We start from the raw sequence: 26,350 nt of genomic DNA on the forward strand, positions 1-26,350 counted from the left end.
ATTCTTTTCCAAAGTAATGCAATCGATGGCTGAGAAGTGATTTCAATATACTTATAACATGGATTTACAGATACTTCCCACAGCCCGCCTTCGGATACTGATACCCTTCTAGCCTTCCAGGAGCGCCTGGCTCATTGGCTTGAGATGTCGATGTTTGTCGGTGTCAAAATGAAAAAAGAACTAATTCGGTCCAAGTTTCCGCTCAAGCATTTAACTTGACTGGCTTCGACAACTCTAGCCATAGACACCCTGGCTCACTCACGGCTTGCAGCTGGATCGCCTCTAGCGTGGCAATCTATACGGAACTGGTGACTGCGAGTGTTCACTTAAGCGTTTGGGGTTGCGCTTCCACGGCTCACCTAGACTTTGACAAATTTCAATTTCCTCCGAGCATCCATCCACGTATTGTTTGTCTTTCGTCAGTAACACGGTACACCCTCTCATTGGCCTTCATCAAAGAAACCCTTTCATCTTCATATTCACCCTCAACACGCAGCATGACACCCCCAGTAGTACCCCCAGCCTCTTTGGCCTCTGTATCTTTATCGACTCCATCTTTGACGGCGCACTCACCTACAGCGGTAGGCTCGGAGATATTTCACGCGGATCAATCCCCCCTCAAGCTAAATGACCCCTCCATAGACTGGTCGCCGCCTTCAAGCCAGAATACCTCAACCGAGAAGCCCTTCAATTATCTCTTTGAAAACAGTCCGCGAGTATATATTCCTGGAAGCGAAGAGGACAAACAGCTAGTCCGTACTATTGACTTGCACATGTAAGCATCTATCAACAAACTTGTGCTTCAGCCATATCATACTACACAATTCCCCTAGCAAACATTAATGCCGCGCTCTGGCAATTTTATGAAACAACAGGTTACCTTGTATATGTTTTCTCTATCTATTGAACTGTTAGTAATGCATTCCTTGAATTGGGAAAAGACGCATTAGCGCTTGAGGCTTACATTGCTCATTTTCAAAACCACTTCTTTTCCTCGAGCAGACCTCGACCGGTCCAGCGTACGTTATTCTGATCCCTGCCGCAACTCAAGGCTGGAAAGTGAAAGTGTTCAAGCTGATACCTGGATAATCTGCTCATACCAATTTGATGCATTGTCTAGATCGGAAACGCAAGAATTGGCGGCATGGGACAAGACCTCGAACTCAGCTCCGCTGATTATTCTTTGGCCGTATTAATCTTTTTTGTCGGCTACTTGTGAGAACTTCAAAACCTACATGAATCTCATTGCATTTCACACAAACTGATTTAATTATATATCTCAATATTCATCATAACAAACCAGATTGGCCGAAATCCCCAGCAACATGTTGTTAACCCGCGTGCGCCCCTCCCTCTTCATCCCCCTTATCACGTTTAGCTGGGGCCTGGTAGCCACACTACTCTCTGTGGTGAAAACCAAGGAGGGATTGATTGGGGTGCGGTTTGTACTGGGATTTGTGGAGTAGGTGTACTTTTCTGTCTCGGCTTTTATATTACAACACCAAATCATTTCGTCCAGCTTGAGCTGACTTCCGTCGCCTCGCTTATTTTTAGATCTGGATTTTTCCCTGGTGTAGTGAGTGAAGAATTTCCTATATGATTTGACCAGGTTTGTTGATTTTTTTTGTACAAAACTATAAGATATTCCTCTTGTCCTCATGGTACAGGAAAAGCGAACTTGCAAAAAGAATCGGATTTCTTTACACTGCGGGAATTTTGTCAGGGGCTTTTGGTGCGTCTCTTCTACTCTTTCATACATCTAGAATGACGCTACTTATCATCATTTCCCGAACTTTTTGAAATAAAGGCGGACTCATTTCAGGAGGTGTTATCACTGGACTTGACGATGCTCGGGGAATTCGTGGATGGAGATGGCTTTTTATCAGTTGAGTACTTCGGTCCGTCTAGCAATACATTTTTGGCCAAATTCTTATGGGTCTGCTTTGTCAGTTGAGGGAGCAATAACAATGTTTGCGTCGATAGTTGTTGTGTTCTTCATGCCTGATTGGCCTTCAAACACGAAGTGGCTTACTCTGGAACAGCGCGCACTCGCAGGGGCTAGATTAGCAGCCGATCGACCTGCTCATGCGCAATCGCAAATCATCTTGACACATTTACAAGCCTTTAAGGCTGCCGTGACAGATTGGCGGATCTATTTGTTCTGCTTTATGGGTGAGTTTGATGTCTATATTTTCCCAATTCGACTTTCACAGTAGATCTTTGTATTGATTTGTGATTTGTGAAACCTTAGATTTGATGATCCTCAGCGGAACCACCATCTCCTACTTTATTCCCACGATCACGCAAACACTTGGATATACTGGTCAAATGGCTCAGTTCATGACTGTTCCCATATATGTATGCGCATGTGCAGGTATCTTGGCCATCTCACTTTCGGCCGATTTTTTCAAAGATCGTGTTTTCCATGTAGCGATCCCGACTGCGATTGCTGGAGTTATGTATGCAACCTGCGCTGGAATCAGCAGCCCAGAGGCTCGTTATGGTCTCATATGGTTAATATCTTTGCTTCTCTCGACCCCACCCTCTTCATGCACATCTGACCCATCTTTTCTTGGTAAAACAGTATAGGATTTGCAGGGACATATGGCGCCCTTCCCATTGTACTTGCGTGGCTTTCAAGAGAGCTCAACTTTCCTGATTCAAAACGCGCTGTCTCACAAGCGCTTGTAAATACTGGTAAGATAAATGAAAATCTACTAGCCTCTCCACCGCAAGACACTCGGATTTTCAAACTGACTACATTGAACCCCTCTAATTGCTCATTGCAGTCGGTAATTCGGCATCGATCTATGGTAGCTTCTTATGGTCTGATGCCCCTCAGTTTACCACTGGGTTTGTGTCAACTGCAGTCTTTTGCTTCAGTTGTGCTATCGCTGCTATTGTCGGACATCTTCTTTTCACTAAATATCCATCTCGGACAACTGGGTTGGACAGGGATGCGAGAGTATCAATCGACATCCAGCGTTCTATTGGCCGGTTAGAAAAACCTAAACAAGAAGACCCTGTGGTTTAGCACGTACATCAACTATGTTTCGAATCTGACTATCATTAAATGAAATACCAAACAAATTCCATCTTGGAAGAAAGATCCCCGTAGAACAAAAAATACGTCACTACGCGGTTGAACTTGCACAAAATTTACTAAGTGGTTGACAGCCCGCAATGATGGGGGGTCATTTCACTAGGGCGAGAGTAAGCACGTTAAGATGACATAACAGGCAAAAATGGCCACAAGAGAGGTAAGACTGTTGAAGACAACGGGCGAAAGAGTCAAGTGTTTGAGGGTCGGTACGCAACTCGAACTACGAGTCGCATCTTAAACCCCACTTCGATTAGAGAGGCGCAACTCGCAAGTTGCAAAAGTAGAAGTAAAACACCACTGCGCGTATAGCAAAATGATGCTTAACCCCTTAATTGAACGGCATCTGTCAAGTCAAACACCCCCCAATGTCAAAAGCAATACAGTAGAAGTTGCCCCGAATTGATTAGCACGTGCTTTGGCTGAGGGTCTACGAAAATCTTAGCACTTGAGCTGCTGGGCTTACAAAATTTTAGCAAACTTGAGTCCCGCTGAGCCCGGGGTGTTGTCCCTCACCCAGTGATATGCCGGCCTCGAAACCTCGGAGGAGGGTGGACTAGAGCTGGAGACTACACCAGTGCCCAGGGCAAGCTTAACTAAGCCTACATAAAGCCTGGACTCGAGTGGTTGGAGAAACCGGAGGAGCGGAATTTGTCGTTGAGCCGTTTGTACTTCTGCATCCGAGCGACCGGTTTTAAATTTATCCGAAGGGCTCAAGCCTCAATCAGGCTCAATCGCAGCTCCTCGCCGTTTCCCAACCGGCTCTTCAGTTCCGACATCTGGAAAGCGTAGAAAATTTGACCGTATTTCATGACATCCTGCCGTATGCTGGAGAGACAACTTTCCTCCGTATCGCCTTGCTCCAGCCCATCGTGCACCCTCTCGAGTAAATTTTCATCTTCCTGGCAGCGGTGAAGAGCTTGGTGAACAAACTTGACGAAGTTCGATCGATAGGTCTCCTTCCTGGATGTTCTGAAGTTGGGCGGTTGCGACCACATCCCCAACCTAGGATACACAATGTACTACATCGCATGGTGCATACATGGACTAATCGGGTGATCCTCAATGGCTCAACTCGTGCTCCATGTGACAAATAATCCAAAAGCAACCAATCGCCTTTTCTTCATAACTTCAAGTTCGAGTGACCTTCTAAAAATTAGACTTTCTCATCGTGATAGTATAACCACATAAATAGCATGTCGCCCGCCGAAGTTGCGCCGGCCTCTTTGACCTCTGTCTCATTATCGAATTCGTCTTTGAGGCCACGCGCACCCATAGCGGTAGATTCGGAAAATCTCCCGTTGAAGCAGACACCCCTCAAGCTGAACGACCCGACAATAAACCAATCGGCGCTTCCGAGCACGAAACAGACACTGGCTTCCAACGCAACGGAAAAGCCCTTCCATTATATTTTTGAAGATAGCCCCCGAGTATATATTCCTGGGAGTGAAGAAGATAAAAAGCTGGTCCGCATTATCGACTTGCACATGTAAGCATCCATCAAAACGTCAAATTCTCACACGACCTGGAATATTTGTCACACCTGGCGGGTCAGAAACTAATGCATAGCTCTTGTCATTTCGCGGATCACCAGTTTGCCTTGTATATGTTTTCTGTACCTATTGAACTGTCAGCAAAGCTTCATTCGAACCAGGCAACGAGACATATCGGTACTTACGAGACTGACATTTGGACGCTGATCTTTTGTGCCGTGACAATGAATCACTTCATATCCTTGCGTAGACCTCGACCGGTCAAGTGTACGTTGTTCTGCTCCCCATAGATGCTCAAGGCTTTACAGCAACAAATCAGATTTAGCCTCAGGACACATTGCTTACCCAGCTTTGATGAAATACCCAGATCGGGAATGCAAGAATTGGGGGCATGGAAAAAGATCTCGAGCTTAGCTCAGCAGATTATTCTTTGGCTGTATTGATATTTTTTGTCGGATACCTGTGAGAAAATCTCCTCGTGACAGAACCCTTATCCCATCTTACACTGATTGTACTGTCTTGAAATCTCCTCTGATAAAACTAGATTAGCCGAAATTCCAAGTAATATGTTGTTGACAAGAGTTCGACCCTCCATCTTCATTCCCCTTATCACTTTTGGTTGGGGACTGATAGCCACAGTATTTTCTGTGGTGAAAACCAAAGAGGGATTGATTGGGGTCCGCTTTGTCTTGGGATTTATGGAGTGAGTTTTTGATCCCTTTTCATTTCCATTTTCATCAGTGAAAATTGTCATTCAACTTGACCTAAATCATTGGTGCTTTCTTTTAGATCCGGATTTTTTCCCGGTGTAGTGAGTGAAAGATTCAAAATCACAATCCCATCAGATTTATTTGTTGATTTCTTCATTGTGTAAAATCATAAGCTCTTCCTCCTGTCCTCATGGTATAGGAAAACCGAACTGGCCAAAAGAATTGGAATCCTTTATACTGCATCAATCTTAGCGGGTGCTTTTGGTGAGCCCCTCCCTTTTCTTCTCCAGATCTAGAATACTTTTCTCCTGCGTGATGAAAGCCTGACTTAACATTTGCCCAATGTCGCCTCTACAAAGGCGGACTCATCTCTGGTGGTGTGATAACAGGACTTAATGAGGCTCGAGGCATCCGTGGATGGAGGTGGCTCTTTATCAGTTGAGTGTTTGTTTGATCTGTATGACAGTAACTCTTGGCTGAATGGGTATGGTGATGTTGCATCAGTTGAGGGAGCAATCACAATGTTCGCGTCGATGGTGGCTGTATTCTTCATGCCTGACTGGCCTTCCAATACGAAATGGCTCACTCCGGAGCAACGTGCGCTCGCAGCAGCTAGATTGGCTGCAGACCGGCCAGCTCACGCAGATCCACGACTCACCTTGACTCATCTACAAGCTTTCAAGGCCGCTGTGACAGATTGGAGAGTTTATTTGTTCTGTTTAATGGGTGAGGAAGATAATTGAATCTTCGTAATTCTTCTCGACTTTGAAAATGTGTATTGACTTTTCATTCCATCACTTGTTAGATTTGATGATCACCAGCGAAACAACCATTTCTTACTTCATTCCCACCATCACTAGAACCCTTGGATATAAGGGTCAGATGGCTCAGTTCATGACTGTGCCAATATATATATGCACATTTGTAGGTGTCTTGGCCAATTCACTCTCGGCCGACTTTTTCAATGATCGCGTCTTCCACGTAGCGATTCCAACCGCGGTTGCTGGAGTGATGTATGCAATATGTGCTGGAATTAGCAATTCGGAGGCTCGGTACGGTCTCATATGGTTGGAGCCCTTTCTCTGATGTTATTTCTCAAATCGACATGCACATCTGACCCAATTTCTGCTAATTGTGATTGGTAAAATAGTATAGGATATGCAGCGACTTTTGGCGCTCTCCCTGTTGTGCTCGCATGGCTTTCAAGAGAGCTGAATTATCCCGATTCAAAACGCGCTATCTCACAAGCTCTTGTGAATTCTGGTAGGGCAACTTCTTCTTGCCTACCAAAGACAATCTGAACTTCCCACTGACTTGTCTTGAATACTTTCAATTTTCTATTGTAGTTGGTAATTCAGCATCCATCTATGGTAGTTTTCTATGGTCTGATGCACCCAAGTTTACCCATGGATTTGTAGCAAATTCAGTCTTTTGCTTCACTTGTTCCATCATTGCAATCATTGGCCATCTTCTCTTTACCAAATACCCATCTATGACAACGCAGTTGCAACGTGATGCAGAATTATCAATCGAGATTCAACCCACTAATACTCCGTTGGATGAACGCAAAGACGTGAAATCTTCAATCTAGCTTGTATATATGTCAATATATTTATCCTCTGACAACCATGGAATGATACACAACCTAACAATTCACGATTCAACCTATGGGCGCTTCTGTATGAGATAACATGGAAGGAACCATCTCCTCATCTACACACCCTGGTTCAATCAGCCACCTCATGTATACCTGGGGGTTTTTGCAAGAGGTTTTTACAGTGTATTTTGGTCTTCAGTACCTCACACTATAGTGGCACCTCTGTGTTTCTTACCTGTTTAGTATCCTTCTGTTGAGATTCTGTAGTTTGGTCTCATATAAATTCAGATTGGTATGGAAGCCACAAGAGGTGAGGTCACTGATCTTTGTGCCCAGGAACACAATGTGCTTTTGCCTGTTATGAGTAGGGTTATGACTTGTTGGCTGAGTGTGCACAGACATCTCCTAGCTAGACTCAAGGGGAAACCTGACCTGACAATAACAGAAAAAGCCATGGGTTGGGGGCAGGAATTGGCTGGTCTCTAAGACTCACCCAACAATGGGGAGAGAGATATTACCTTGAATTAAAAACCATCTGAACTTGACATATGACCCCCTGAAAAATATTGGGCTGTACCAGTACCTACCCTGGCCAGACTTGCACATTTTGATAGATGGCATAAGTTGTGTTAGGGCCAGATCTAGCCCAGAAATACCAGGGCTGGGGCTGAGCCCTAATTTTAACCATCCAACCCAATACATATCAACTGTGCCATCTCAACCCCTTTGCATCAGGTTGCAAGGACAACTAGTAATTTATGGGTAGCAAGTACAAGCAGAAGAACAAAGAGCAGTGCACATGTGAATTCATATGTGCACTCTTGAAGTTGTGCAATAGCTTTGGGGTGACTCATGGATGCAATGATTTCCTTGATTTGGGTGCAGAATAGATGCATATGCAGGATACTTTCACAGTCATGGTGTACTCTGGGTTTTGGGAATCTGAATAAATCAACAAATCCAAGAAGCATTCTTAATTTCCTTTTGAAAAGCATATGGGCCTGAGGTTCCAATTTTATGCCTCTCAAGAGCTCTCCTTCATTTTCTCTCTAGCTACACTCCATAGTGCTCAGCTTTTGTTTCATCCCTCCCTTTCAAACTCATCCAAAACCCTGTTTACGTTTGGGTGGAAGATTGAGAAATGCAAGAGGCTCTTCGTGCTTAGAGGTGTCATACATCATTATTGAGATGCAGAGATCTGGTGAACAAGCCATGAGAATGTATTGAGTAAACTTGTGAGGTAAGAGTGGTACTACTCCCTTCATACATATTGAGATAGCAAAACATGATTTCTGGTTAGTTGTAAACCTGTCCCTGTGATTGGACATCTCCTTACATTCAAGGTGGACAGGGAAATAGAGACAAAAAATCTGTTCATTCTTGTACACCAAATTGTGGTAGTCTCTGATCTAACTAAGCTTGCATGTACATATCAGAAAACTTGACATCAGATTTGATGAGAAAAATAGTATTCAAAATGAATGTGTCTGCAGCAAGATTCTGCATACAAATCGCCAAGTTGACAAACTTGCAAAAAGATACACATACTTTCAAGCTTCCTTTAGAGATCCCATATTTTAAACCACTGTGAGGCCAAGGTGGTAGCTGAGAACATCAATTTCTTTCAATCAACATCATCACAATTTATCAACAATCATCGATGATCAATGAATACAAGTTGGATTTAAAATCCAAGCAAGCATATGGCTGATGACCATGAAGCTCTCATATTGAGGATATGGTGCACCATGGATGCAACATCTGAGGGCAAAAAAGCCATATCTTTTTAATTTCCAGCTTTCTGGGAAAGCTTTAAACTTTGAACTGAATGATATTCAGGGATTTTTACAAACCTCACTACTCCCTCTACCGGAATTATTGTGTCTACAATATCCTTCTTGTGGTTACAGTCCTGATCTCTTCGCCTGTAGAGCAATCATCGAGTGACATCAAGTTTAAATACATTTTACTCGGCTTTGCCTTTTCCTTTTAGGCCACCTCCATGGATTTTGGATAAGATAACATGACTAGCACTGATAGGATTTCTCTTTCTTCTTGCTTTCAATTCACTCAATGCTGTTCGTCCACTGAGGATGAGTGGTAGGGCGAGTAGGAAAGCAATGGGGAGGTATTGATATAATCGAAGTGAGGTCCAATAGGTCAAGATCATGACTTCTTGAGAAGCGATGGTAGCGAGAAAGATGATGGTTGAAGTTGAAGAAGGACCTAGAAGTTTGAATCCAGGTGTGGAAGCACTTGAGAGGGTTGACCACTGAGAAAGGAATCATCGCAGGATAGTCAGTTTTACTTTGAGTAAACAGGGATCAACAATTCAAAAGGATACAAGAATTGAGTTGAATACTTACAGCCGACAGAAGGATAAACCAAGGTGAGAGTACCACTACGGTGTAGGCTACGCTGATGATAGGAGAGATCGGCTTGCGAGGTGCTCGGAAAGTCCACTCGATCGGTGGTTGGGGAGCATACTTTTCCAACTCCAGGTTGGAAGGTGCTAAGGATTTGAATACATGTATCAGCATAACTCAGTTAGTATAGCAGTCAATTAAATTTAAGTGAAGTGGCTACACACGTGAGCCATCCTTGGTGTCCCAGTAGGGGTAAGGGAGTATCATATTCGACGGGATTTGAATGGTAGCGAGAGTCTTTCGTAAAGGCTTGTGTTTTGGAGAAGGGTCGGCCAATACGATCTCCAACTGAATCTTGCCTTGCTCACTCAGGCTGAAAAAGTCGGTCGGAGCTCGTGCGAGGTCCTACAACGACATATATCGAACAAGTAAGGATTTAAGTAGATCCCTTGAGTATCAGTGGTTGGGATGATGACCACTGACCAATTCCCATTTGGCTTTTCCGGCACCCCTCACTTTGACGACTGAAGTCCAGTGAAGCTTTGTATCAACCCCGGTAGCCAAGAGATGAACTTGATGTGGAGTAAGTCCTTTGGAATCCTTTCCATCAGAAGAACTTCCAGTGATATGAAAGGTAAGTTTGAGTACGTTCTCAGAAGTAACTGAAAGAATTTTGTTCGATTGACTGGCAGTTGATGAAACACTACAAGAATCGATCGCATACACATCAAATTAACGCATCACTTGTCAGCCTAGATCTGAGCCAAAAACATTTCAAAGACAACCGAATGACTCACTCTACCTTGTCAGTAGTGATACCACTCCCGTCGGCTACCACCAGTTGACCATCTTGAAGTACAAAATCGCATGTCACCGAAGCAATTGTGGCGGCCAGGAAGAGCAACCATCCGATCCCAAACTGAAAACCAGAACGCATGACGAGTATATCCAGCCTTGACGAAATCTAATTGATCGATAAATTCTCCAGCTACTGATGCGTTTTCAATGTTCTCTTTGCTGATGGAAAGTGCTTCGAGGATGGGTTGTTAACCTCAATGAAATCTTTCTTGCGCGAGACGTGGATGTTGATCGGTTCTTACTGCCCCTCTGTAATCCCATACACATACAAGCCTACACCCATAACATTCCAAATCTTCTTCATTCGTAATTCCTGATGCTTTCAGTCAACATTTCGTCTGGAAAGCTGGAAAGCAGCTTGGTCAAAATAAGGTAGCGCACTACATTTCATGCCTAATTTATAAATTTGAAGGACAGGTATCCAGGGCACCACCATGGTCCCGAATGGCCAACAAACCAGATAGCCAAACGTGCGAGATGCTGATGGTCTGATATCACATGTTCTCTTCCAATACCACTCACTACGACATGACAAGGAGTATTCTAAGATATAAAGCAGATTTGATCACCCTTCGATCATATTCTTATGGTATTCCAGAAGTGAAATCCTTGCAAATGATCCTACTTCGGAATCACACTTCTATAGGGTTTGTGGTTGGCATGCTGGGCGTGAAAAAGCATCTCACATGACTCAGGATTTCCATGATATGGAATCAATGGATTTATCGAAATGATTAGGGGTTAGATACGGTTTGGTAACGCAGTATCCCCTTAGGTGGATGTATAGAACTGCTTTAGTGGAAAAAATCACGAACATTCAGTGCATTCATTCGCGCCTCCAAGCTCACAACTGCTATGTACATAATTCCCTCTTCCAAGACCAACGGAGGGCAACACGCGAGAGGCTTGGGTTTAGCTATTCAAGCTATATGGTTTTTTTCTCAAGAAAAAAGGTGTCTCAAGATTGCAAGTTGTCTGTATATTTAGTAAAGTATAAAATGTCTGCTGCTAGATCAATCACAAGAATACATCAAACCACAAGAAATGGAGGACCATCAATTGAAATAAAACTGGAAAAAACCAATCCTTATTATTGAAAGGTATCAACATTTCAAGACAACCAGCTAGTGGCCAATGACATTCAATGGTAGAAGGTCACGCCTTTACATGGTGTAAACATGTGACTTGGTGGAAGGTGGTTGCGGGACGTTTCAGCCCAGCTACGCCGGGTTGCAGTCATTACACGCTGAAAAGGAAAAGATTTTCCCGTCAATGATTGAGTTGTCCTAGATCGTTGTGCATTCGACTCACTTATGTATGGGACGGTGTCTGGGCTCAGATTGTAGCAGTCATAAGTTCTATCCCCGGCATTCGTACAAGCTGAACGGTTTAATCCCGATTTCGAGGTAAAAAAATCTGAAGTAAGTGATGGGAAATAGGATTGTAGTCAATGGAATGGTTACGCACAATATGTGCCATCAGCCATCCAGGAGTAGTCCGTGCATTGTTGCTTGCTTATGCCAGGGTCGGTGCGGGGTGCGCCATGGATTCGACAGGTGTCCATTTCGACCCATTTGTTACCTAATTTTGTGATCATAAGATTAAGATGCAATAGTTAGATTCCTTGTGAGATTGGATCATGAGACAACGGGTTTGTGTATCAATCAATACCTACCATTCAGTGAACAGCTTTTGTACCTGCACGAATGACGTTCCCTTTCCTGATTACCCTTGATGCATGCTATAAAATTGAGGAGAGGCGTAATCGCGATAGCTCAATGACTGGCGTTCAAAATCAACAGCGAAAAACAAAAGCGCAACGTACTAACATCGCCCCCCTTCCACCGAACGGCTCCTGTCAACCCGCCATCGCAAGCAACTGTCAATCCTGATACGATGTGTGCGCTGAAACACAAGGTAAAGACTAGCACAGCAACCTTGATTTGATATTGGTGGAACATGATGACGAGCAAGGCAAGACGAAAATTGGGATGAAGGTGATCAAGAGGGGGATTGCGGAGGTTGAGACAACGTATGTTGGAAATGAGGAGACCAATGAGAAGTGAATGAATTGTGATGGAGTCTGCCCTTCAGCTGTAAATACGAGAACAGCGGTAAAGGTCTGGAAAAATATTGAAGCCATGGATTTTGCACTGTGTCTGTCTGTGAATACAAATGTATATAGACACACGGTCACTATTGACTGAACACTTCTCCCGGGACCGCTTCTTTCTTCATCCGCCAAGCCGCCGTATGGGAGCTTATATCAAGCTCTGTGCTCTAGTCGGGGCAGGTCGTAGGATGTTCCAAAGATTCAAAGCTATTAAGTCTTGTTTATGTAGCATCTGTAGTTAAACTCGATCGAGTCCCTCGCGGCGAGGCGGAGCGGCCTGGAGCGGCATGACGCCTTGCCGTAGCCAGAGGGACTCCAATGTTATTTCCACCTCAAGAAGCAAGTTGATGAAGGCGAAAATAAGAATAGAGATAGCAAATTACACTCATCAGAAATTTCTTCTCTATAACAATTTAATTTTTCTTCATGTCGCCATCTTCTTGGGTTTCGCAAAGTAGGCAGCTTATATTTGTGGTCTCTCTCAAATCCTTGCTAATTGCAGCGTTGTAAAACTTTATGCTATAGTACTTAAACAAAAAAATACTTGCTAAAGTGTAATACGAAGGAGGGAGATTCGGAGACAGAGTTCCTGTCACAAGGTATATAAAAATGTCGGATCACGATCCCCAATGGGAGACTTGGTCGTTCCCTCATCTCGTTGTTTCCAATACTCCCATGCTATATGATCTCTTTTTCCAGCCTTTCGAGCAATATTTTCTTTCCAGCAATAAAGTACATTGGCTGCCGTACATAGCCAAGCTGCGCAAACGAATGTCAGTGCGATTTTATGACCTTTCACAAATCGCGGTCCTTGATGGGCAGCGTTTGTGTAAACAAAAGGAGCTATAAATCCTGCTACATTTCCAATCTGGGCGAAAAAGATCAGGTTTCAGAAACTTTGATTTTTTTGTGAAGATTTGGGGCATACCATGATTTGAACTGCAATGGTAGTAGCTCTCTTAGTAACTCCAGAAGAGTTGTTGGGGAGGATAGTGAGAAAGCAAGCTAAAGATGGAAATATCCCTGTCGTCATAAGGAACACACTCGCGTATCGAACCCTTGGACTTCTTGACAGGCATGCCAGGATGTCTGGTAAAAAGGGACAAAGTAAGAATGTATCTATTCAGCATGTGAATCCAAGAAATGTCGTATGTATGAAAGCTTTCAGATTTCATAAACCTGGTGCTCACATCCTGCAACACTGATTGGGAGTAAAACCAACACAAGTGGCCCGCGAATTCGAGCTTTATCTGAGACCCGAGCCACTACTATGACCATCCCTGCAGCGGGTAGGTACGGATAGGAAGAGAATAGTTGCGCCTGGGCCCCAGCATACCCCATTCCTCTCACTACTAGATGATTGTGGAGTTGTGTAAGAGGCCACCTGGAAGTAGGTCGTAGCATAAGGTTCCAAACTCACGAGTTGGGCTATCAAGATAGAAGGAAAGGACAGATGACAGTCAGTACCTGTGTGTACCGCTTGGCATTTATGGAAATAGGCATGAGAAGAGTTTGCTTGTTGAAGATCTCGATAACAGTCATTACTTACAGAAAGAAACTAAAAGTATACAACTCGACCAAGAGTGCCATTACAGCAAGTCCAGTCATCCAAGCTTGTGGATCCCGAAGCCCGCGGCGCACTTCAGCCCATTCGAAATGCTCCACTTCAGGACTGTCGGAGTGATCGGAAGGACGCTGATTACGCTCTGCTGTCTTGTCATCTTCCCGGATAGAGCCCTTTTTTGAACCGCGTGATACAGAATGGCTTCGGTCTTGATACATATCACAATGTATCTTAAGCCGGTTAGCTGGCGCATGACGGATAGTGATTTTTAGGCATCAGTTGACGGCACACATGGCGAAGAACCATAACAAAGAGTCTGACCTGCAAAATCCTTCTCATATATATCTAAAAACCTGGCAGATGCGATACTTGGACAAAGTATGAACCAGCCGATGATCGAAAACACAATCGTCAAGAGCCCCTCTTCGATAGAGATTCATGAAGCAATATTGTGTAAGTTACCATGTGGTACGAAAGGAAGAGAAATATGAGAATGCACCTAATATAAAGACCCAACTATGGAAACACGCAAATATATCAGCCTGTCGAGCATGGAGATCAAGCACGAAGTGATTTATCTTCAAGACTTACGCCCACCCAGGCTGATGCCTAATTCCGTTCATTCGCTGGATTCCATAAGCCAGAAGCCCACTAAAAGCTCCTCCCAAGGCTACGCATGATATGAGGATACCGATTCTGAGTTGCAACTCATTTTTCCTATAAAGTGTGGAAAGGTATAATACCTAAAATCGATGGAACAATACGAATTGTTGGCAGTAGTCCCACAATGATATTTTTCTTGCACGCTCACCATTCCTGGTAGCATTCCGCCCTCAAAAAGGCCTGTTGGATTAACGAGATGAACTTGGGCTAGACTGTGAGAGATTGACAACACGAAAACTTGCCTAATAACAAGCGAGTTACGATGAAAGTTGCATAGTTGGTCATGAACGCCGAACACAGTGTCACAATTCCTTTTGTGATGCGAAAGAGTTCACCGAGCTAGTTAGCGAGTTGATGTATCGATGTGGCACCACAGGAGGGGCGAGACCGTTCAAAGAAAATGACAAGATCACCAACCCCAGCCACAAACCAAAAACGTTAACCAATTCTGTGAAAGAAGCCCATCAGCCTACTGTGTCAGTATTCACTGTTGGTAAATATCAAGGCACGAACCTTGATTCCAAAGCGTCCAATCAGAAGATTGGAAGGTATCTCGGATGTGACGTAAGTCAGAAAACTTTTGAAACCCCTCAAAATATAAGTGTTGAATTCCTTCAAAGTATCTTGATGCCTTGCCTCAAGATCGACTCACAAAACAGCTAGTCCAATGTTGAACTGTATACCTTTGAGACCGAGATCTTTTTCTAGACCTGCGATCTGCAAATCCAATCATTGACTCCTTGGTCAGCTCCACAGTATTCATTATAAAGTAGGCCTTGTGAGTTTTCGAAAGATCAGAAGGATATTTTTTCGAAGGAAATAGATAGGGTTGCGGGACTGATACCTTGGCGTTTCCAATATTTGTCCTGTCGACTTACAATGCCGAACCGGAATGCATGGTACAACAGTGAGGAGTGGTCATGTCAGCAATCAACACATTTTTCAAACAAAAATCGTATCAAAAGTCAACCGGACTCACTGAAACAGCTTAGCCAGAGTAATGATAGGATCGGCATAGTGTGGATATCGATTTTTCGTACGATCTTTCGATTCATCTTTGCATACTCTGGGTGGCGCTAAACATGAAAGGCCGAGACCAAAGGCGAAAATGAGTTTGAGGTTAGCCAGATCATCTTCATCAGCACGAGTGATTCATCAGAACAAATTATGCGACAAACTGGATCGTAAATGGGGATGTCAGATGGCAACTCCATCTGACTGTATATATATATATGATAAATATCTAGATGCCGCGTATGTGACTACGAATTGAATATTGCGTCAAAGCAAAAGTAAAGGTGCGCAAATCAATTTAATGAGCCTAAAAATTAGCGTTATCTGATGGCAGTGACCTGATGACTTTATGCGAAAGGATTTCTAGTTGAATGAGACAAGGGTGGGGCTTACATAGAATGATTGATCCGAAACGAGACTTACATTTGTCTCGGAATTTATGATACAACAAGAAGCATAGGGCATTCCGTCAACAGAACAGAACAGAATAGATTGTTGAAGGAAATATGGAGAAATTCACTCAGATTCAGACGAGCTTGGTTTCTTTTTAAGATTATTCAGGATCACTGTAAGACAAGCTCTGAGAATTTGGAAATCGATACTTTACGCTGGATGTGCTGTCATATATATACGCCTTCAGTCTCTGAGACGATACGATACACAACGGGCGATTGGAGCACCGAATCTGAGGGGATTTGAGCTTTTTGGTAAACTCAACCAAGTCCCTCGCTGCTACTGTCGAGCTTTTTGAGGACATGCCTCGAGTTGCACAAGATAAATAAGATAAGGTTATCGATAGAAGCTAGAATACAAACTGAATGTACCCTGAAGGAGAGTTTGAGCTATATATAGCACACCCAGGTTTGGTGGCGACGATGTCCAAAATTAGTGCAGAATCTGCCTGGAGAGTTCTTCATTTCCTCTTCTCCCCTTGCTGATCTACTGATTATTCACCACATATCAGTCTTAGCCCTTTGAATAGGTGCTGCAAAATCTCTCATCCTCTCGGGATAATGTCAGTTGGCCCTAAACTTGCAAGGGTGTGGGGCTAGAATCAAGCCTGGAACTTGAAGGCCAGACCCGCAACACGGATACACCAGCACGCTTCTAATTAAGTAACAACAATGATTCCAAAAACGCTTGTAAAAAGGGAAATCAGGCCGATAATTGCACAGAAGTTGAGCATTTGAACCATTGAGATTTTCTTATCTAGCTCAGTGTATGAAAGACACATGGGAGACCATTCACCTGAGGATTTATCTGAAGAAGAGTAAAGCACAAAGAATAGCTCAATTTTGGCTATTTGATTTGCTTGGTTCACTCTTTATTAATTTTTCTTTTTTGAAAAGAAGCTTTTAGTAATTCTCCATGGACTAAACAACATAGGACACACTGACACAACCAGCATTACAATTGAGTTATCTCAAAGAAAACCAACTTGTTATAAATGCAGGGCCTTGCCCACATTATTGAACAAGTAGACCTGCCTTTTATTGCCAATTTTGAGGTGAAATATGAAATTTGGTACCACATACTTTACATCCTTCAATCTATCTTGATGAGAGGGTCAAAACTTGCAATAAAGACTACCTGCCTAAAATTGCAACATTTTCCATGATTTCTGATTCTAGATTTGTTTTTCGGTGTCATGAAAAACCACATGTGACCCATACAATCTACTGATATGTGTTTTATTCTTCAATAATATTTTTACAAGTAGTCCTGAGTCCACTTGCAAGTTGCAACGGAGTATCTGTTTGTTGAGGGTGCATTGAGGAAGATTTTGAAACTGTTAAGTAAAACATTGTTTTAATGCAGTTTCTTTAACCTAACCAAATGTAGTCTGGATGGGAGAAATGTTGTTTTTTGAAGTGTTGTTGTGGCTGATCGATCGAATCAGTGGTATGACTATACCACAGTTTGGCTTTCCCACTTCCACCTGGCTTACTCAACTTTATCATACGACATACCTGCTCAGCATTGAGCAATAGTGGTCAACAGCTTCATTTCTACATTTCCTTCAACTCATCAACAAAACAAACCATCAAATCAACTATCAGTCGAACTCGGTCACCGTCCTCTCATTGGCTCGTCGCCTGGATTTAAACAAGACATTAAATTTAATTCAAATTGTTCAGCCAAGATGCAGATGCTCACAAAGGTAAGCAACTTCACCCGTCTCAGCAGATGTCTCTATTGCCATACAATCCATTTATTCACAATCTTGTTTTTAGTTTGAGTCCAAGTCCAATAGGGTCAAGGGAATCGCTTTCCATCCCAAGCTTACCCTTCTAGCAGCATCACTTCATTCAGGAAGTATACAAATGTGGAACTTTCAGATGGGAACATTAGTCGAACGATTTGACGAACACGATGGTTTGTTTCGTTAACTCACATTGGCATCAAGTAACTGTTCGATCATTTATTTATCTTGTGTCTTTCAGGTCCGGTTCGTGGGATTGCCTTTCATCCAAGTCAACCACTCTTCGTGTCAGGTGGCGATGACTACAAAATCAAGGTCAATTCATGGTTTCTAGCATTCTCAAATTCTTTTGATATTCCATCGATGCTTGAATATTGATTTCATTTGGTAGTACAGGTCTGGAATTACAAACAACGACGGTGTTTGTTTACCTTGCATGGTCATCTCGATTACGTTCGATCAGTCTCATTTCATCGTGAACATCCATGGATCCTTTCTGCCTCTGATGACCAGACAATTCGGATATGGAATTGGCAATCTCGTCAATGTATTGCTATCTTGACCGGTCATAAGTAAGTAGTATCTCACTCATAGACTTGCGACTTCATTGGTTATTGACTTCGTGTTCATCGATTTGTAGTCATTACATTATGTATGCCGAGTTTCATCCCAAGGACGACTACATCGTATCTTGTTCGATGGACCAAACGTAAGTGTGTTATTCTATCTGTCGAAACCGATCATACTCACTCATCCTTTTCCTTAGTGTCCGTGTATGGGACATCACCGGTCTTCGAAAGAAAACTACGACGGCTCAGCCTATGTCATTCGAAGACCAGGTCCAACGTGCAAATTCAGGCCAAGCAGACTTGTTTGGTAATACGGACGCGGTGGTCAAATACGTCCTCGAAGGGCACGATCGTGGTGTGAATTGGGCCACTTTCCATCCTACTTTACCTTTGATCGTCTCATGTGGTGATGATCGACAAATCAAGCTTTGGAGGATGAGTGAGACCAAGGCTTGGGAAGTAGACACTTGCCGAGGGCATTTCAACAATATGTAGGCAATTTCATCGGTCTTTGCTCGATTCTAGATCACTGTTTGACACTTATGGTGGCTGTTTCTTTTCTATAGCTCTGCCGTCTTATTTCATCCTAAACACGAACTCATCATCTCTGACTCTGAAGATAAGACGATAAGGGTTTGGGATATGAGCAAAAGAACAGCAGTTCAGACTTTCAGACGTGAAAATGATCGATTTTGGGTGCTTACTGCACATCCCGAGTTGAATCTCTTTGCTGCTGGTCACGATACTGGATTGATTGTTTTCAAGTTGGATCGCGAACGTCCAGCGTTTAGTTTACATGGCAATACACTTTTCTACATCAGGGATAAGTATGTAAGGGTTCATGACCTCGCTACTGGGTCTGACGTGAGCGTGATCAGTGTGAAGAAGCTTGGGAGTCAGTACGTTCAACCTCGGACACTGAGCTACAATCCTGCTGAACGAGCTGTGCTAGTCACTTCGGTACGCTTTCTTACTCTATTTGATTTGTAGATAATGGTCACGTATCTAACATGCTGAATCATGATTTGACGATATTTATATTAGCCTGCTGAGAACGGTATATACGAGTTGGTGCACTTACCTAAGGATATGGCTGCAGGAGAAGTCCGAGACTCATCATCTGAAGGCAAGCGTGGAACCGGACACGCCGCACTCTTTGTAGCCAGGAACAGATTTGCGGTCCTGGATAAAACTTCACAAACGATTGAGATCAGAGATCTCTCAAACTCAGTTACAAAGACGATCAAATGTCCAACTCAGACAAATGATATCTTTTATGGTGGTACTGCAAGCTTATTGCTCAGCACTGCTACATCTGTCATTCTTTTTGACATTCAACAACAAAAGACGATTGGAGAAATTACGACTCCACCTGTGAAATACGTAGTCTGGAGTAACGATGGAGCTATGGTGGCCTTACTTAGTAAACATAGTCAGTCTTGCAATTTATTATACTTCAGATATCGTGAGCTGATACGATCAGATATACTGTAGCCATCATGATCGCCAATAAGTCACTGGGTCAAAGTAGCCTAATCCACGAGACGATCAGGATCAAGTCTGGGGCTTGGGATGACAGTGGTATCTTTGTCTACTCAACGCTCAACCACATTAAATATGCTTTACCGCAAGGGTAGGTGAACTTTCACGACTCATTGGCATAAATAGGATGTATGTTCCAACTGACCATGCTCGATCTTACAGAGACAATGGGATCATCAAAACTCTTGATCAACCTGTCTATTTGACTCGAGTGAAAGGCAAGATGGTACACTGTCTTGATCGAAATGCTAAGCCCAAAGGCATCCCAATCGATCCTACTGAATACCGATTCAAATTGGCATTGATCCGTAACAACTATGATGAGGTCTTGCACATCATTCGAACTTCTAACTTGGTTGGACAGAGCATTATTGCTTACCTTCAGAAAAAAGGCTTCCCAGAGGTACGATAACCGAGCTGCTTCTTATATTTGATGAGTTGGGGCTGATAGAAACTTGATGTGATGTGATCTATAGATTGCTTTACACTTTGTGCAAGACAAAACCACGAGATTTGATTTGGCAATCGAGTGTGGAAACTTGGATGTTGCTTTAGAGACAGCTAAAGCCATCGATCGACCAGAGTCATGGACTCGATTAGGTCAACAAGCCTTAAAACAGGGAAATCAAAAAGTTTGTCATCTTCTCAGGTCATCTTTGTGAGATTCCCTCGAACTTAACTTTTCTGATAACAACAGATTGTGGAGATCTCGTATCAACGTACCAAAAATTTCGATCGATTATCATTCCTTTATTTGATTACCGGTAATGAAGAAAAATTGGCAAAGATGTCAAAAATTGCAGAAATGAGGGGTGATCAAATGTCTAGATTTCATAATTCACTTTATTCTGGAAATGTGGCCACAAGAATCAGTGTATTGAAAGATGTTGGATTATGTGAGCTTCATTTTGTTTTGATGAGATGCCAAGGTTGCTGATGATTCTGTTTATGGCCTAAAGACCCCCTAGCGTATTTAACTGCCAAATCCAATGGAATGGAAGAAGAGGCCCAAGAAATTTTGGAAGCGACTGGCATGAATGAAGCCGAGTTATCAGCCCTACCACAGCCAAAGGGTGACAAGCTCACTCTGCCACGTGTTGTGACGGCCACTTATGATTATAACTGGCCTTCAGTCGGTACCACTGAAAGTTTCTTCGATCGAGCTTTGACCCAAGCCTCGGGTATGGATGCCGATGCTCGTCCGGTGGAAGGAGCAGATGCCACTGGTCATGGTTCAGCGGATCCATTAGATGATTGGGCGGCGGATATGGATGGGGGTGCTGGAGTGGCAGCGGCCGAAGAGGTAGAAGAGGCATGGGATTTGGCTGGGGAAGACTTACCGGCCGAAGTAGCGGATCTCAACTTGGGTTCTGGAGACGATGTTGAAGGGACTGAAGGGGAAGATGGGGCCGATGGTGAGGTGAAGGCTGGAATTAGCGAGTCTGAGCTATGGGTGAGGAATTCGCCGCTGGCGGCTGACCATGTGGCTGCAGGTTCCTTTGAGACGGCAATGCAGGTGAGTGATCCAATCGGTTACCTGTTAAAGGATTATGAAGATCTTTCCATTGATAGTCTCTTTTGGTAGCTTTTGAACCGACAAGTAGGAGCGGTAGAGTTTGGACCTTTGAAGTCGCTTTTTATGTCCACATATCAATCATCGAGGGCATACTTGTCAGCAAGTGCCTCATTGCCACCGCTTGAAGTATATCTCAGACGAGATCCAGAGGATGTGAATCCACGTAACGTGTTACCAGCGTTGGCTAGGAACTTGGAGTCGATCACCCGACACGAACTAAAGGCGGCATATGCACATTTCCGTAAGGCTGAATTCAATGAAGCTTCAAGTCAATTCAGGAGCATTTTGCAGTCTTTGTTGTTGGTTGTGGCTAAGGATGAATCAGAAATCAATGAGGTATGTGTTTTGAAAGGATTGACATCTAGATGCAGATAGATTGACTGTGTATCTTTTTTTCCTCTTGCCCCTTATTCAATTTTGAAAACAGCTTTCAGAATTAGTCATCACTTGTCGAGAATATCTCATTGGACTTTCACTTGAAATTGAACGTCGAAGAGTAGCTGCTGAAGAACCAACGAATATGAAACGTCAATTAGAATTAGCAGCTTACTTTACACATTGTCGTTTACAATCTGTACATCTTGTTTTAGCGTTACGATTAGCTATGACCACTTTTTCCAAAGCTAAGAGTTATGTTACTGCTGCTACATTTGCTAAGAGGTTATTAGAATTAAATCCGGCTGCTAATGTGGCTACTCAAGTGAGTGATCATTTTTTTAAGTTTTTGGTAATCAAGGCACCTGCATTCTTTCGCGTGAAGCTGATAATTCTTTTCTCTGGATTGATGAAAACAACAGGCTAAACAAGTTTTAGCAGCAGGAGATCGAAATCCAAAAGATGCGATTGAGATAGATTATGATCAATTCTCAAGTTTTGATATTTGTGCAGGATCATTAACACCGATTTATAAACAACAAACAGGAGAAGGAGGGTTTGTAGAAGATCCATTTACAGGAGCCAGATATCGAAGTGAATTCAAAGGAACAGTTTGTAAAGTTTCTGGAATTACTGAAGTTGGGAAAAAGACTAGTGGATTAAGATCCAAGATTTGATGGATATGAAATTAGTATAATGTGTTTATGAATAAAATTCTTCAAGACCCAGATTATATAGATGGTTCAAGAGAGAGAGAGGATGTGAGGAGAGTAGGACATTTTGGAATAGAGAATGGTAGGTGAATATAGTGTAATGATCAGTACAGATGTGTAGACTGGAGCAATTTGATTTGAAATCGTTTGAAAAACACTAAAGCTGAGAGTCAGATAACGAGGTTCAAGTTTATCAAATTTCTTGTTACCTGACATTCATTGCCAATGAGATAAAGATTTTAAATGCATTCTATCTAGAGATCAAGACAGATTTTTAGGGATGGAGGAAATTTGTGTGAATTTGATCAAAGCTTTCATAGTGCTACTTGTTCAGTGTATGATGAAGTCATTTATTAAGTTGAGAAATTCATCAGTTTCAATGTATTTAGATTGTTATCTTCCACAAGTCTTTGAAAGTTTTGTTTGCATGCTTCTTTTTTAGTTTTGAAATCTACTTTTTGTTTGGATTCATTTAATGACAAAAAAGAAGGAAAAATCTCAGAGAACTTCGTATATGATGATGAGTATAACAATCCATTATTTCCATGATAAGATTTCATTTGTAGAGTTCTCTCGTCCTAGGTGTGACTTGACACTCGTGATTGTTACCATATGCTCAAATGAATAGGGTACTAGTAGCACTAGCAGCACCAACCCTGGGTTGGCATTGGCATGTCCACCAAGAAGAACAGAAAACAAAAACTCATCTCCAACAAGGTGGGCAAACTGTGCAGTTCAGCTTGATCAAGTCCCTGCAGGTGGTAACCCCCATGCATACATATTACTCTGAATGTTGGGCTTGTGTTAAATAAACCAAGTGCCACTCAGTCAAGTTGTGAAAAGTCTGATGCATGAGCAAGAGATGAAACTATTCTTTGTGGAAGTTTTGCTCTACTAACTTCCACAACCTCTCACCCCACAAATCCCCCCAAATAAGCACCAAAGACAGTTGCACTATCTGAGAATAGCACACAAGTATGCTTATATACTGTCACATGCAACTCAGAACGGGTATTACACTGTGGACAGTGTGTGATTTGGTGGCAGAGACCTTTTTCACGTGAATCTCACGTGCCAGGTGCCCCGTGGTGTAATGGTTCACTTTGTAAGGTGAGAACTGAGAAAAACAAGTCTCATATTGTATTACAATAAAACATAAACATGAGACTCATGAGTGATAGAGATTGAAAGAGAAAAAGATTTGTTAGTTGTTGTAGAAGATAGAATCATGCTCTTGAAAGATTTTTCTCAAGGCTGAATCATTCTCAAAAGAGGGCAAATCTTTGTCTTCATGTTTGAAAATGTCACCATTTAACTTTTGATATTCAATGAAATTCCACTTGTTCAAAATGCCACATTGAAGATGAAAAAGAATGTTCTTTTTGGTTTTAGTTTGTCTAGGAGAAGTATGAATAAAATTGAAAAGTCTAAAATATTCATTCTGAACATGTCCAGATGATGGTTTTCTCTTCAATAGAGATAATGGTGCCAAAGTAAATTCATGATTTTGAAGAATAGAAGCTAATGATTCAAAACTGTGAATTTGTAAATCTTGAGTCCTATTTTGAATCTTGAAAAGCTCTGCAACTGCACTTTGTCGTATCCAAATCCCATGAAAAAGGCTTATCATGTTCCTTATAGCTTCTTTCTTCAGTAGATGGTGATCTTGTTGAGTTAAAATACTACATAAATTTGTCACAAATCCTTCACCTTCCCTTTCAAGAGCTTCAATCCAATCTTGACGCAGGTCTCCAAGTACCTTGATGGTGGTTGCATATCCACTTACTTGGTTTGGTTGCATTGAGTGACAAAGGTCATTGAAGTCCCACATCCTTTCTGGTATGATTAAGTCAATTTTCAAAGTCGGTTTGAGTAGATGCATCTCTGTGTGAGAGGTGCATACAATTAGAAAATAATTGAACAACATCTCAAATATTGTCATAAAGAGCCTCACCCTTGTAAATGTTAGCATCTCTGATATGTTTTCCCAGATCATCATGTGAACTGTGTGGACTCAAAATTCCAGCTGGTCCATTTGGGAATGCTTATCAGGGATTGTTTGCAGAGAGACTGTTTGGTAGTTATTCCTCCTATGCAAAAGTACAGGCTTACTGATTGCATGAGGACCATCATTTGTGGTGGAACCATGGAATGCCACTTCTGAATAGTGCCTCTTGTTTCCTGGTCTGTTTCTCATATCATAAACTGCAGAAAAGCCACAACAGGTTTGTGAGAGGTCTATTCTGACAATTTGTTCATTTGGTCCTTGGTGGGGTCCATCAATGAAGTAGGATTTATGATACTTTACCAGCACTATTGCAATCATGATGAGTCTCTCTAGTATTATCACCCAGGCTGAAGATGGATGGATCAGTTTCTTCCATGGAGACAGATTCAATGTTTTAGGTTTTTTGAAGAAATTGGTAAAAGCCAACAGAGTCAATAAATAATGGAATCATTTTTCATAATATATGTAAGAATCTCAATGCAAAAGATGTACTTGACAATTGTTGTTGAGGTATTCCCAGGCTAAGGACCACATCCTCATTGGCACCTATCAATGTCTTGCCTTGTTGATCATTTAGGTTTTTAGTTGATGTGTGCATTCCAGGAAAGTTGTTGACAATATTGTTTGTTTCTAAGTTGAAGAATTTGATAAATACATGAATTCAAAAAAAGTGGTGGAACAAAACTCAAAAACTTGCAAAATTGTACCACATACCTTGCAATAGGTTTTCTGTGTGAAGAGGGATTAATTGAAGTGTCTGAAGGTCTTTTCTTTTTTCTTCATTCAATTCAAACCAGTCATGTTGCCCATCTTGTCTTGTAAAAGACTCTCTATTCACAGGGTATTTCTTGCTAGAAGAGCCAGGAATGAGGGATAAGGAGGTGTCAATCTCTGGTATATTGTTTGGAGTAGCATATTCAGATGATGCAATCAAAGAATCTTCAAGTTCTTCAAAAGTGCACAAGATTCTTTGATGCAGAATGGCCAGTGAAACTAGTGTTGTTGTCAAGATTGAAAACATCATTGGAAATTATTCAAAATCTACAAGTGGGAACAGGAAGAATGTCTAGTTATTTTTCTAATTAACTGTAGTTCTGATTAGTGGAAGGATACATAATAAGAAACACCTCAGGTGTTTTGATTCAAAGAACCGTGAGATAAGCTTTACCTGGTTTGTGTTTCAAGTGGTTCAGACATAACTACAGAGACTGAAATTTACACATACTGTATAGTCTCTTTTTGAATCTGGCCATTGTTCCATTTCCCAACAAAGTTCTATGATAACATTGGCATCTGATGAGGTTTACCCACTGTTATCATTTTGCCTAGTGTGAGTTATAACCCTGTGTTTCCCAATTGTGGTGGGTTGTGGCTTTACACCAAGGTTTATACGTCTTCTGGGGATTCTATGGGCGCTGGTAGCTACATAGTCTTGAACAAGAGTATCATATACCATGCTGACACATCTACCCATGAGTTAGGCATTTGAAAAAACAGAACAATTACGCTCTGTAAGAATTGATTGGATGCACTATACATCACAAACATGCACAAACTTACTAGGATATTTAATATGAAAACAAGTCCATGTACTCACCTCCTGCCTTGGGGTAGGGAGAAAATCCAGGGCTAAAATTCTGTTTGGTGTGTGCTAATAGCTATATCTGGATTCTCCTCTGCTTCTTTTAAATATAAAATGACTCCCACAATCAACACATCCTGTCAATTATGTGGCACATAGGATGAAAATTAATGAGGAGTGATAGCTAGCAAAACAGTTTGCTTGAGAAATACGACTGGTCAGGAGTGAAGGATAAGCCAAGATATAATGAGTGAGGATGAAAATACAAGCATTGAGACCAATATTTTATGCATGCTGTATTGAT

The 26,350-nt window shown here is 42.2% G+C and overlaps 7 protein-coding genes across 7 annotated transcripts; 3 read left to right on the plus strand and 4 right to left on the minus strand.

The window, feature by feature from the left end:
* Window positions 1-229: 229 nt before the first annotated feature.
* On the plus strand, window positions 230-3,101 carry MELLADRAFT_115045 (uncharacterized protein; the record flags this gene model as incomplete). Its single annotated transcript, XM_007404239.1, has 12 exons — window positions 230-775; window positions 876-910; window positions 1,003-1,019; window positions 1,121-1,215; window positions 1,304-1,462; window positions 1,555-1,576; window positions 1,642-1,732; window positions 1,808-1,885; window positions 1,951-2,172; window positions 2,252-2,513; window positions 2,585-2,697; window positions 2,790-3,101. The coding sequence occupies 12 exons, from the start codon at window positions 498-500 to the stop codon at window positions 3,032-3,034; spliced, it is 1,617 nt and encodes a 538-aa protein (XP_007404301.1).
* A 1,195-nt stretch (window positions 3,102-4,296) lies between these two features.
* MELLADRAFT_32946 (uncharacterized protein) lies at window positions 4,297-6,894 on the plus strand (the record flags this gene model as incomplete). The annotated part of the gene is made up of 12 exons (XM_007404240.1): window positions 4,297-4,589; window positions 4,695-4,729; window positions 4,844-4,860; window positions 4,961-5,055; window positions 5,138-5,296; window positions 5,383-5,404; window positions 5,477-5,567; window positions 5,663-5,740; window positions 5,808-6,029; window positions 6,109-6,370; window positions 6,454-6,566; window positions 6,650-6,894. The coding sequence occupies 12 exons, from the start codon at window positions 4,297-4,299 to the stop codon at window positions 6,892-6,894; spliced, it is 1,632 nt and encodes a 543-aa protein (XP_007404302.1).
* Window positions 6,895-8,663: 1,769 nt separating this feature from the next.
* On the minus strand, window positions 8,664-10,302 carry MELLADRAFT_73929 (uncharacterized protein; the record flags this gene model as incomplete). Its single annotated transcript, XM_007404720.1, has 5 exons — window positions 8,664-9,172; window positions 9,267-9,412; window positions 9,491-9,671; window positions 9,750-9,969; window positions 10,064-10,302. 5 exons carry the CDS (start codon window positions 10,201-10,203, stop codon window positions 8,867-8,869), a joined length of 993 nt encoding a protein of 330 aa, XP_007404782.1.
* Window positions 10,303-11,344: 1,042 nt separating this feature from the next.
* MELLADRAFT_124170 (uncharacterized protein) lies at window positions 11,345-12,085 on the minus strand (the record flags this gene model as incomplete). Its single annotated transcript, XM_007404719.1, has 5 exons — window positions 11,345-11,370; window positions 11,436-11,504; window positions 11,592-11,705; window positions 11,800-11,865; window positions 11,950-12,085. The coding sequence occupies 5 exons, from the start codon at window positions 12,083-12,085 to the stop codon at window positions 11,345-11,347; spliced, it is 411 nt and encodes a 136-aa protein (XP_007404781.1).
* A 744-nt stretch (window positions 12,086-12,829) lies between these two features.
* Window positions 12,830-15,519, minus strand: MELLADRAFT_32692 (uncharacterized protein; the record flags this gene model as incomplete). The annotated part of the gene is made up of 14 exons (XM_007404718.1): window positions 12,830-13,105; window positions 13,166-13,326; window positions 13,428-13,517; window positions 13,797-13,958; window positions 14,123-14,224; window positions 14,301-14,317; window positions 14,393-14,544; window positions 14,613-14,644; window positions 14,695-14,775; window positions 14,882-14,912; window positions 14,978-15,041; window positions 15,117-15,181; window positions 15,309-15,337; window positions 15,444-15,519. 14 exons carry the CDS (start codon window positions 15,517-15,519, stop codon window positions 12,830-12,832), a joined length of 1,338 nt encoding a protein of 445 aa, XP_007404780.1.
* Window positions 15,520-17,621: 2,102 nt separating this feature from the next.
* MELLADRAFT_73930 (uncharacterized protein) lies at window positions 17,622-22,930 on the plus strand (the record flags this gene model as incomplete). Its single annotated transcript, XM_007404241.1, has 16 exons — window positions 17,622-17,639; window positions 17,713-17,854; window positions 17,923-17,996; window positions 18,078-18,253; window positions 18,322-18,390; window positions 18,448-18,741; window positions 18,817-19,210; window positions 19,295-19,682; window positions 19,745-19,883; window positions 19,955-20,195; window positions 20,269-20,424; window positions 20,490-20,688; window positions 20,752-21,308; window positions 21,378-21,704; window positions 21,796-22,068; window positions 22,166-22,930. 16 exons carry the CDS (start codon window positions 17,622-17,624, stop codon window positions 22,418-22,420), a joined length of 3,702 nt encoding a protein of 1,233 aa, XP_007404303.1.
* A 730-nt stretch (window positions 22,931-23,660) lies between these two features.
* Window positions 23,661-25,485, minus strand: MELLADRAFT_101737 (uncharacterized protein; the record flags this gene model as incomplete). Its single annotated transcript, XM_007404717.1, has 4 exons — window positions 23,661-24,340; window positions 24,569-24,769; window positions 24,957-25,094; window positions 25,179-25,485. The coding sequence occupies 4 exons, from the start codon at window positions 25,483-25,485 to the stop codon at window positions 23,661-23,663; spliced, it is 1,326 nt and encodes a 441-aa protein (XP_007404779.1).
* Between the last annotated feature and the right edge of the window lie 865 nt (window positions 25,486-26,350).

This window comes from Melampsora larici-populina (assembly GCF_000204055.1).
Source record: "Melampsora larici-populina 98AG31 unplaced genomic scaffold MELLAscaffold_2, whole genome shotgun sequence".
Classification (NCBI taxonomy): Eukaryota; Fungi; Basidiomycota; class Pucciniomycetes; order Pucciniales; family Melampsoraceae; genus Melampsora; species Melampsora laricis-populina.